The 12921-nt window shown below is 43.7% G+C and overlaps 1 protein-coding gene across 4 annotated transcripts in view; it reads right to left on the bottom strand.

The window, feature by feature from the left end:
- LOC118363813 (potassium voltage-gated channel subfamily H member 7-like) overlaps nucleotides 1-12921 on the bottom strand; it is an 83977-nt gene that overhangs the window by 50459 nt on the left and 20597 nt on the right. For all 4 annotated transcript variants that reach the window (XM_035745054.2, XM_052488650.1, XM_035745053.2 and 1 more), the window contains exon 3: nucleotides 7712-7867. In XM_035745054.2, the coding sequence (XP_035600947.1) occupies nucleotides 7712-7867 (156 nt within the window). The remainder of the gene's footprint in view (nucleotides 1-7711; nucleotides 7868-12921) is intronic.

The raw sequence follows: 12921 nt of genomic DNA on the forward strand, positions 1-12921 counted from the left end.
ATTTTGCACGCCCAATTTTTCAGTTATTGATTTGTTTAAAAAAGTTTGAAATATCCAATAAATGTCGTTCCACTTCATGATTGTGTCCCACTTGTTGTTGATTCTTCACAAAAAATACAGTTTTATATCTTTATGTTTGAAGCCTGAAATGTGGCAAAAGGTCGCAAAGTTCAAGGGGGGCGAATACTTTCGCAAGGCACTATATGTACAGTATGTGGGACAGAGGAAGGGTTCGTCATTTCAAAATCATGTCAACCCTTATTATTTCACACAGAGTGAGTCCATGTAAGTTATTATGTGATTTATTAAGCCAAATTTGACTCCTGAACCAATTTAGGCTTGCCTAAACAAAGGGGCTGAATACTTATGCGTCGATAATATTTAATATTTTGTTTCCACTGAGCGGAAGGGTAGAGCTGCTGCTTTCAAGGAGCGGGACTCTAACCCGGACGCTTATAAGAAATCCCGCTGTGCCCCCCGACAAACCATCAAACAGGTAAAGCGTCCATACAAGACTAAGATTGAATCCTACTACACCGGCTCCGACGCTTGTCAGACTACAAAGAGCTGCCCAGTTACACAAGCCTCCTAGACGAGCTAAATGACTTCTATGTGCGCTTCGACGCAAGAAACACAGAAGCATGCATGAGAGCACCAGCTGTTCCCGGCGACTGTGTGATCACACTCTCCGTAGCCGATGTGAGTAAAACCTTTAATTAAACAGGTCAACATTCACAAGGCCGCGGGGCCAGGTGGATTACCAGGATGTGTACTCTGAGCATGCGCTGACCAACTGGCAAGTGTCTTCACTGACATTTTCAACCTGTCCCTGACCGAGTTTGTTTCAAGCAGACCACCATAGTCCCTGTGCCCAAGAACACCAAGGTAACCTGCTTAAATGACTACCGACCAGTAGCACTCACGTCTGTAGCCATGATGTTTTTTGAAAGGCTGGTCATGGCTCACATCAACACCATTATCCCAGAAATCCTAGACACATTCCAAATTGGAAACCGCCGCAACAGATAATTGGATGATGCAATCGCTATTGCACTCCACACTGCCCTTTCCCACCTGGAAAAAGGAACACCTATGTGAGAATGCTGTTTATTGACTACAGCTCAGTGTTTAACATCATAGCTTAGTTATGAGCTTATAGGGCTCTAAGGACCCTGGGACTGAATACCTCCCTCTGCAACTGGATCCTGGACTTCCTGGCGGGCCGCCCCCAGGTGGCACGGGTAGGTAACAACACATCTGCCACGCTGATCTTCAACACAGGTGCTTCTCAGTCCCCTTCTGTACTCCCTGTTCACTCATGACTGCATGGCCAAGCATGATTCCAACAGGCTGGTTTTCTGTATAGCCCTTTGTGACATCTGTTGATGTAAAAAGGGCTTTATAAATACATTTGAACACCATCATTAAGTTTGCCGACGACATAAAAGTGGTAGGCCTGATCACTGACAACGATGAGACAGCCTATAGAGGTGGTGAGAGACTGGTGCCAGGACAACCACCTCTCCCTCAACGTGACCAAAACAAAGGAGATGATCATGGACTACAAGAAAAAGAGGGCCAAGCACACCCCCATTCCTATTCTCATCGAAGGGGCTGTAGTGGAGCAGGTTGAGAGCTACAAGTTCCTTGGTGTCCACATCACCAACAAACAAACCACAAGATGCTACAGAAGGTGATGCGTACGACCCAGTACATGACTGGGGCCAAGCTTCCTGCCATCCAGGACCTCCATAACAGGCGGTGTCAGAGGAAGGCCCTAAACATTGCCAAGGGCTCCGGCCATCCTAATCATAGACTGTTCTCTCTGCTGCCGTACAGCAAGCGGTAGCAGAGTGCCAAGTCTAGGTCAAAAAAGCTTCTTAACAGCTTCTACCCCCAAGCCATAAGACTCCTGAACAGCTGATCAAATGGCTACACAGACTATTTGCATTGACACCCCCTTTTTTTCACGCTGCTGCTACTCTCTGTTTATTTTCTATGTATAGTCACTTTACCTCTACCTACATGTACATATCACCTCAATTGCCTCTGTATATAGCCTCGTTACTGATATTTTATTGTTGCTCTTTTATATATGTTTTTTAATCATTTGTTTTTTTCTTTTTTCGTCCAGTTATTTAGTAAATACTTTCTTAATACTTATTTTTCTTAAAACTGCATTGTTGGTTAAGGGCTTGTAAGTAAGAATTTCACTGTAAACATTTTATTTGATTTTTTGTTCATCTAAAAAAATATATATAATATATAACAGTTCTTACACTTTGACATTACAGAGTATTTTGTGTGTATTGTTGAAGAAAAAGGAAAATGAAATCAATTTTAATCCCACTTTGTAACACAATACAATTTGAAGAAATCCAAGGTGTCTGAATACTTTTGCTAATAGCCAGGTCCCTTTTCTCACACTAATCACCAATCACACCTGTTCAGCAGGTTCACAGTGCAATGATAACCTTGTTACTATCGACACCAGTCTACTGTTATTTATCAATTATGGCTGACTCCTAGAAAAAAGGTTGTACGTAGAACTGTATAGGGTTTTTCAGCTTGCTCCCACTGGGGAACCCCTTTTGGTGTGGTGTATTCATAGAACCCTCTGTATATGGTTCTACCTAGAACCCTCAATGAATTGCTCTACCAAGAACACTTTCATCATCTGAATGTTCTCTGATGCAATGCAGAGTTCTGTATTGGACCAGGTCTAATTGTGGTCTTTAATTATGCAAGGACTGCTATGAGTCATAGATGGCCATCATCTATCTGCTAACAGAGGAACAGGAACAATTCCTCTGAAAGAATGTGGTAAAAATGATGTCCTGAAATGTACAAGGGCTAAAAGTTCCAACCTAAAATCGCCAAAATGCAAAACGATCCTTTCCCTGTACCAGTTTAAAAGAGGCTTTGAGAGAAGGAGAGAGCCAAGGTAGGTGAGCAGAGCAGGATTCACCTTGTAAATTAATCAGTCTGACAGCCGAATTCACACTGCCAGGCTGTTTAGAAATTCAGATAGGCCTGAATTGTATTTTATTCATACCCCATTCAATCATGGGATTGCCCATTCTGCATTTTCGGCAGAGGTGCTTTTGAGGAACTGGGAGTCTGACCCTTATAAGCATAGCTGCTATAAAAAATACTTTTTAGACAAAATTATATTTATCCTGTCTAAACTGACATACAGTTGAAGTCGGAATTTTACATACACCTTAGCAAAATATATTTAAACTCAGTTTTTCACAATTCCTGACATTTAATCCAAGTAAAACTTCCCTGTTTTAGGTCAGATAGGATCACCACTTTATTTTAGAATGTGAAAATAATAATAGAAGAGAGAATTATTTATTTGAGCTGTTATTTCTTTCATCACATTCTCAGTGGGTCAGAAGTTTACATACACTCAATTAGTATTCGGTAGAATTGCCTTTAAATTGTTTAACTTGGGTCAAACGTTTCGGGTAGCCTTCCACAAGCTTCCCACAATAAGTTGGGTGAATTTTGGCTCATTCCTCCTGACAGAGCTGGTGTAACTGAGTCAGGTTTGTAGGCCTCCTTGCTCGCACACACTTTTTCAGTTCTGCCCACAAATTATCTATAGGATTAAGGTCAGGGCTTTGTGATGGCCACTCCAATACCTTGACTTTGTTGTCCTCAAGCCATTTTGCCACAACTTTGGAAGTATGTTTGGGGTCATTGTCCATTTAGAAACCCATTTGTGACCAAGCTTTAACTTCCTGACTGATGTCTTGAGATGTTGCTTCAATATATCCACATCATTTCTTGCCTCATGATGCCATTTATTTTGTAATGTGCACCAGTCCCTCCTGCAGCCAATCACCCACACAACATGATGCTGCCACCCCCATGCTTCACGGTTGGGATGGTGTTCTTCGGCTTGTAAGCATCCCCTGTTTCCTCCAAACATAACGATGGTCATTATGGCCAAACAGTTCAATTTTTGTTTCATCAGACAAGAGGACATTTCTCCAAAAAGTATTATCTTTGTCCCCATGTGCAGTTGCAAACTGTAGTCTTGTGTTTTTATGGTGGTTTTGGAGCAGTGTCTTCTTCCTTGCTGAGCAGCCTTTCAGGTTACGTCAATATAGGGCTTTTGTACCTGTTTCCTCCAGCATCTTCACAAGGCCCTTTGCTGTTGTTCTGGAACTGATTTGCACATTTTGCACCAAAGTACGTTCATCTCTAGGAGACAGAACGTGTCTCCTTCCTGAGCAGTATGACAGCTGCGTGGTCCCATGGTGTTTGTACTTGCATACTATTGTTGGTACAGATGAACGTGGTACCTTCGGGCATTTGGAAATTGCTCCCAAGGATGAATCAGACTTGTGGAGGTCAACATTTATTTTTCTGAGGTCTTGGCTGATTTATTTTGATTTTCTCATGATGTCAAGCAAAGAGGCACTGAGTTTGAAGGTAGGCCTTGAAATATATCCACAGGTACACCTCCAATTGACTCAAATGATGTCAATTAGCCTATCAGTCCAAGCTGTTTAAAGGCACAGTCAACTTAGTGTATGTAAACTTCTGACCCACTGGAATTATGACACAGTGAATTATAAGTGAAATAATCTGTCTGTAAAGAATTGGTTGGAATATTTACTTCTGTCCTGCACAAAGTAGATGTCCTAACCGACTTGCCAAAACTACAGATTGTTAACAAGACATTTGTGGAGTGGTTGAAAAACGAGTTTTAATGACTGCAACCTAAGTGTATGTAAACTTACGACTTCAACTGTACATAAAATAAATCAAAATACTAGAGAGCATAACATAGCTACAGAGGATCAACAGCATCTAAAAAATAGCTGGGGATTTACATTTTCTTACAAGCACTTACAGCTGGGAAGGCTGAAATTTGGGCTGCACGCACACCAAATAAAGAACAGCTTGTTGCGTTGTGGCCATAGATAATAGTCCTTTGAAGGATTTTGGAACCTCTAATCCTGGCACTTGACTGTTAAACTCATGAGTACACAAGCAATGGCTGCCAGACCTGACTTGAATGGGAACTGCTATCTATGGATGATATTTTTATGATTGGTTGCAGCTGTCAGTTTGCCTTTTGAAAAACTTCAAAATACAAAAACACGAGAAAAACGCAAGCCAACCATTTCCAAATCAAATGCCTACTGCTGAAAAGAGAAGACTAATCAGAAGCTAACAAAAAAACATTTTCAACAGCTTTTAAGCAATTCTGGGCAAACAGCCCTGTAAGTAGCTTAACTGAGATAGGTAATATAGGTAAGAGCACATGGGCCATCACAGATGAGTAGCCAATGCTTAATCTTCATCATTGGACGAGTCAGTGTCACTGGAAAGTTTATGTAGCATTCTATTGTAGCCTGTACTATATATATACACTATACAGTACCTTTGGAAAGTATTCAGACTCCTTGACTTTTTCCAAATGTTACATTACAGCCTTTTTCTAAAAATTGATTAAACAAAATCTACACACAATACCCCATAATGACAAAGCAAAAGCAGGTTTTTAGAAATTTTAGCAAATGTATTAAAAATAAATAACAGATACCTTTACATAAGTATTCAAACCCTTTTCTATGAGACTCAAAATTGAGCTCAGGTGAATCCTCTTTCCATTGATTCTCCTTGAGATGTTGCTACAACTTGATTAGAGTCCACCTGTGGTAAATTCAATGGATTGGACATTATTTGAAAAGGCACACACCTGTCTATATAAGGTCCCTCAGTTGACAGTGCATGTCAGAGCAAAAACCAAGCCATGAGGTCGAAGGAATTGCCCGTAGAGCTCTAAGACAGAATTTTGTCTAGGCAAAGATCGGGGGAAGGGTACCAAAAAAATTCTGCAGCATTGAAGGTCCCCAAGAACACAGTGGCCTCCATCATTCATAAGTGGAAGAGGTTAGGAACCACCAAGACTCTTCCTAGAGCTGGACGCGAAACTAAGCAATCTCGGGGGAGAAGGTTCTTGGTCAGGGTAGTGACCAAGAACCCGATGGTCACTCTGACAGAGCTTTAGAATTCCTCTGTGGAGATAATATAACCTTCTAGAATGACAAACATCTCTGCAGCACTCCACTAATTAGGCCTTTATGGTAGAGTGGCCAGATGGTAGCCACTCCTCAGTAAAAGGCTCATGACAGCTCACTTGGAGTTTGCCAAAAGGCACCTAAAGACTCTCATACCATGAGAAACACGATTCTCTGGTCTGATGAAACCAAGATTGGACTCTTTGGCCTGAATGCCAAAGCTTCACACATGGAGGAAACCTGTCACCATCCCTACGGTGAAGCATGGTGGTGGTGGCAGCATCATGCTGGGTTGATGTTTTTCAGCAGCAGGGACTGGGAGACTAGTCAGGATAGAGGCAAAGATGAACAGAGCAAAGTACAGATAGAGCCTTAATGCTCCAGAGTGCTCAGGACCTCAGTCTGGGACGAAGTTTCCGCTTCCAACAGGACAATGACCCTAAGCACACAACCAAGACAACACAGGAGGGGCTTCGGGACAAGTCGGAATTGAATTGAACCCAATCTAACATCTCTGGAGAGACCTGGAAATAGCTGGGCAGCAAAGCTCCCCATCCAACCTGACAGAGCTTGAGAGGATCTGCAGAGAAGAATGGGAGAAACTCCCCAAATACTGGTGTGCCAAGCTTGTAGCATCATACTTAAGCAGACTTGAGGCTGTTATCACAGCCAAAGGTGCTTCAACAAAGTACTTAAGTAAAGGGTCTGAATACTTATGTAAATGTGATATTTATGTTTTTTATTTTGAATAAATTAGCATTCAATTGTTTTTAGAATAAGGCTGTAACCTAACAAGATGTGGAAAAAGTCAAGGTGTCTGAATACTTTCCGAAGGCACTGTATATCAGGGTTTCCATTAGGAAAATCTTGCGCCGGACAAGTGACTGGGAAGATTTTAACTTATTGGACGTTTGATATATTCACTGGTCAATCATTTGCATTGGGTGCGTGACCGATTAGGGCATCCACCCACTCAGCCAGCACCATCAATAAACAAGGGATATTGGTCAAATGAGCTACATTTACATGTCCTTAAAAACAGCCTATAACATATTACAAAAACACTATTCCTTGTGTTTCGATGTGTAGCATATGAAAAACATTATAGCCTATTGTTTTATTGGTTTTTACTTTCCTCAACACAACAATTGTCCACCTCACGGTTCAGCTGTCAGAGATGTGAGCACTAATGCATCAGGGCATTGAATGCATAAAGCCTATTGGCTTAGGTGTCCACTGTTTGATATGAATATTACACAAATAAATATAAGAGTGAGAGCGAGAGAGATGCAATTCTTTATACTTGTCAGATAGGCTACTGCATCTGCTAAACAGATATAGGCATACAGATGAAGGCTAATTTGTTCTGTTTTATTATAAAACATTTATTTTGCATACTCGCGTACCGGCTTCAGCACCTGGCTTTAAAATGGCCAAGGGGAAACGGTATGAAACTGTACTCATTAAGGGAACTTGAAAGACTTGAAAGTCTAAAGCTCCATTCTATTGTTCAGTTTTCCTCACGATATAATATTGTGTTACTACTGTACAGCCACTACACTCTGTGTAGAAAACGGAGACATTCAGTCCCTTTTCTGGTAAGGTTTCATTTGAATGTAGGGTTTTGGCCGACTGAGCTAAAGCTCGGGCGTTGACGGGTTACTCACTTGGCTCAGCTTTGGCAGGAGACGTGTGGTTGAGTCCCTCCAGAGAGTCACTGCTGTCCTCCTCTAGGATGTAGTCAAAGTTGAGGATGAACATCATGACCATGCCCTCCTCGTTCTTCACTGGGATGATGTGGGTGTTACATAGGAAGTCAGAGCCTACGGGACAGGAAACAGGAAAAATAGAACAGAAGGGAGAGGTCAATATGTCTATACATCTTTATAAAAATGTCCTCATTTGGGAAACATTGTGTTTTCCCAACCTAAAGGTATTTAGTAAGAAGCCCTATATGAATTACATCCTTTATTATCAGCAGTGTGCTGAGGCTGAACAAAACATTCTTATTGTTAACATTGTACTATCCTAAGACATTCCCATTGTCAAATGCGTTCAGTCTTTCGCCCTAATTCTTAGTCCCTTCCTGTGGATAAGCGATAACTAAAACCCCTCAAAATGGATTGCGTTAATACCAATTATGGTTCACTGCAATCAGCCTAATCCCTGTCTCATTAATGACATTCAAGTCATCGACGGGACTCAAATAAATGAGACCACGTCACCCTTTAAAGTGCAATTAACACGTGTTAATGTTCCACATTCATCACAAGGCAGCATCGCCCCCAGAGTTAGCGGTGGTTTGTGATCGAAGCCCAGTGGGCAGGATATGGCCGGCGCATCCCGTATGAGAAAGGAAAACGATGCACTTCAAACACTCTGGGTTATATTGAGATTGAAATAGCAGACAACAACACTAAAATAGTCCCACAGGTGTATTTCAAGCACACTGTAAACCCTGAATGTGCATTGAAAATGATAAGCCATGTAGGACATGTACGCTTTTGCATTGGTCACTGTGTCAAAATGAATGAGGGACACTGCGAGATGAGAGTGAAGACAAATAGATTATGTTCAACGTATCCTCTGCCTACAATGGAATCTCTGTCATTACTGTGATGGCCTCTGTCACAGGCGTATGTTTTATATATAGATCACATGGCATCTCTTCTCTTAAAGTGCTTCTCTCTCATGCAGATCAAAGTCCTGCTGTCACCGCCAGCCTATTAATAGCTCGGCATGGTCCCACGGGACAACCAGCCCTGCCAGTTTTACACCATGGAAAACACACATTTACCACCAGGAAACACACACATTTACATTGCAGCAGACACTCTGAGCGACTTACAGTAGTGAGTGCATACGTTTTAATACTTTTTACGTACTGGTCCCCCATGGGAATCGAACCCACAAACCTGGTGCTGCAAGCACCATGCTCTACCAACTGAGCTACATAACGCACGCACGCACACACACGCGCACACACACGCGCACACACACGCGCACACGCACACGCACACACACACACACACACACACACACACACACACACACAAAATGCAAGCAAGCACACTACCAAGAAACACCCGCACACACACATCGCCACCAGTCCCTGTGCTCTCCTGTCTGTATCACCAAACAACAACACCAGTGACCAACCAACCATCCAATTGTTCTCCCCTCACTGGGGCTTCATGATTCTATTTGGGGCCCCAGAATTCTCTAGGCCCTAATAATATATCAGTGCCAGCAATATTGGACAGAGCCATAAATGAAAGGGGAAACACATGCAGGGCTGCACTATATCCACATTAGAATAACCCACTGGAGCAGGGGGACAGAGATCAAGAGAAGCATTTTGCAATTTAAGCTTAAGGGAAGGATTTACTACACAACCTTTGTGTTATATCGGCAGGTAGCGTTTGTACAGTATAAATGAATCCAGAGGGCCAAAACCAGTCCAGTAAATCCCTACAATATTAGAAATATACAGAGCAAAATCCAAGACTTAAGAGTTGGGTTCTTAGCGACTGAATTCTTCGCCAAACAGTTGAATTTCACAGTGCTCTGACGCTCTGCCACAAACCAGTTAAATAAATTGCTAATCCACCACCACAACAGCAACCCCCCTACTACTACTATACCCTACAACCCTTTACCCTATCCTTCTAGCTACCCCCTACACCTCCACAGCGCTCTTCAGATCTGTAAATGTAAACCTGTGTGTATACCTCAGTGTGTGTGTGTGTGTGTGTGTGTTCGTGCGTGTGTGCATGACAAAATGTATCTGTCTGAATCTATCAACATCAATTATTCAGCAATTACTATTCTGTAGGAAGTAGAATGACTTGTTATGGGTGTGCAGGGCTGTGTATGGAGGCTGTGGTGTGTATGGAAGCTGGGTGTGTATGGAAGTTGGGGTGTTTATTTTTTAAATATTTAATTTATTTTACTAGGCAAGTCAGTTAAGAACAAATTCTTATTTTCAATGACAGCCTAGGAACAGTGGGTTAACTGCCTGTTCAGGGGCAGAACGACAGATTTGTACCTTGTCAGCTCGGGGATTCGAACTTGCAACCTTTCAGTTACTAGTCCAAGGCTCTAACCACTAGGCTACCCTGTAGCTGTTTATGGAGCCTGGGGTGTGTATTTAGGCTGGGTGTGTATGGAGGCTGGGGTGTGTGTGGAGGCTGTGGTGTGTATAGAGGCTGGGGTGTGTATGGATGCTGGGGTGTGTATGGAGGCTGGGGTGTGTATGGAGGCTGGGGTGTGTATAGAGGCTGGGGTGTGTATAGAGGCTGGGGTGTGTGTGGAGCTGGGGTGTGTGTAGAGGCATGGGTGTGTGTGTAGAGGCATGGATGTGTGTGTGGAGGCTGGGGTGTATGTGGAATCTGGGGTGTGTGTGGAGGCTGGGGTGTGTATGGAAGCTGGGATGTATGTGGAGGCTGGGATGTATGTGGAGGCTGGGGTGTATGTGGAGATTGGGATGTATGTGGAGGCTGGGATGTATGTGGTGGATGGGGTGTTATGGAGGCTGGGGCGTATGTGGAGGCTGGGATGTATGTGGAGGATAAGGTGTTATGGAGGCTGGGATGTATGTGGAGGCTGGGATGTATGTGGAGGATAAGGTGTTATGGAGGCTGGGATGTATGTGGAGGCTGGGATGTATGTGGAGGCTGGGGTGTATGTGGAGATTGGGATGTATGTGGAGGCTGGGATGTATGTGGTGGATGGGGTGTTATGGAGGCTGGGGTGTATGTGGAGGCTGGGATGTATGTGGAGGATAAAGTGTTATGGAGGCTGGGATGTATGTGGAGGCTGGGATGTATGTGGAGGCTGGGGTGTATGTGGAGATTGGGATGTATGTGGAGGCTGGGATGTATGTGGTGGATGGGGTGTTATGGAGGCTGGGGTGTATGTGGAGGCTGGGATGTATGTGGAGGATAAGGTGTTATGGAGGCTGGGATGTATGTGGAGGCTGGGATGTTATGGAGGCTGGGGTGTGTGTGTTATGAAGGTGGAGGGATGGTGGAGTTGTGTGTGATGATAATGATGGTGCTTTATAAACATTACATCGTGTAATCTGGACTGACCTTGGTGACACTAGATTTGCATGTCTGCCTTTGCATGTGGGAGTGCTTCTGTGTGTGTCTGAGTGTGATTCTGTGTTGCGGCATGTGTGGGTTGAATCAATCTCTCTCAAATTCAAATTATTCAAATAAGAGTTATTATCACGAAGGAGTCATGAATGGAGCAATCCCATATGTAGCACCGCAGAAATCCCATATCAATCACGGGGTACAAATCTATCTGTCTGTCCGTCTGTCTGTCTCGCTCTGTCCCTCTTCCTTTCCCAGCCCTATCTACCTCCCTCTCTGTGATGTGAGAAAAGAGATGACTACCTACCCAGCCTCTCTTCAGCAGGACACCTGATGTATTATAAACAGACTGATCAAACGATCCCTGCAGGTGCTAATGCTAATTTCTGCCTGTCCGCCTGCATATTCAGTCTCAACAGCAGATCTGACACACACACACACACACACACACACACACACACACACACACACACACACACACACACACACACACACACACACACACACACACACACACACACACACACACACACACACACACACACACACACAGTCTACCAGTGGCATTAATTAGGTAGATGTTCCCTGTCCAGCTAAATGTAATAGGCCATGATGAACCTAATTTACATGGTGCTGTGTAATGGGAGAACACACCTGTAAATACAATACATCACTGAGGAAGACATGGGCCTGTATACATGAAGCGTCTCAGAGTAGGAGCGCTGATCTACGATCAGGTCCTCTCTGTCTGTAAATACAATACATCACTGAGGAAGACATGGGCCTGTATTCATGAAGCGTCTCAGAGTAGGAGCGCTGATCTACGATCAGGTCCTCTCTGTCTGTCCAATCGTGTTGTGAAAATGGGCGCTGGTCTATACAGTGTTGTACCTAGTGGGTATTTCACTATACAGCAGCATACAACCGCGGTATTGGAAACTTAATATAGTAGAATTCAATCGATCTTATTTACTTAAAAAAGAACATCAACATATTTTTGGGGATTTGAGTAATGATTTAGCATTTGAATGACTTCACGTTCTTCCTCCCCCTATAATCTCTCTCTTCTACTGAGTCAGAGAAGGGGGCTGAAAGCACCGGAACACGCTGACTTACAGTTAGTGATGGCCAAACGCACCGGAACACGCTGACTTACAGTTAGTGATGGCCAAACGCACCGGAACACGCTGACTTACAGTTAGTGATGGCCAAACGCACCGGAACACGCTGACTTACAGTTAGTGATGGCCAAACGCACCGGAACATGCTGACTTACAGTTAGTGATGGCCAAACGCACCGGAACACGCTGACTTACAGTTAGTGATGGCCAAACGCACCGGAACACGCTGACTTACAGTTAGTGATGGCCAAACGCACCGGAACACGCTGACTTACAGTTAGTGATGGCCAAACGCACCGGAACACGCTGACTTACAGTTAGTGATGGCCAAACGCACCGGAACACGCTGACTTACAGTTAGTGATGGCCAAACGCACCGGAACACGCTGACTTACAGTTAGTGATGGCCAAACGCACCGGAACACGCTGACTTACAGTTAGTGATGGCCAAACGCACCGGAACACGCTGACTTACAGTTAGTGATGAACAAACGCACCGGAGAACGCTGACTTACAGTTAGTGATGGCCAAACGCACCGGAACACGCTGACTTACAGTTAGTGATGGCCAAACTCACCGGAACACGCTTACTTACAGTTAGTGATGGCCAAACCCACCGGAACACGCTGACTTACAGTTAGTGATGACCAAACCCAC

Source organism: Oncorhynchus keta, chromosome 30 (assembly GCF_023373465.1).
Source record: "Oncorhynchus keta strain PuntledgeMale-10-30-2019 chromosome 30, Oket_V2, whole genome shotgun sequence".
NCBI lineage: Eukaryota > Metazoa > Chordata > Actinopteri > Salmoniformes > Salmonidae > Oncorhynchus > Oncorhynchus keta.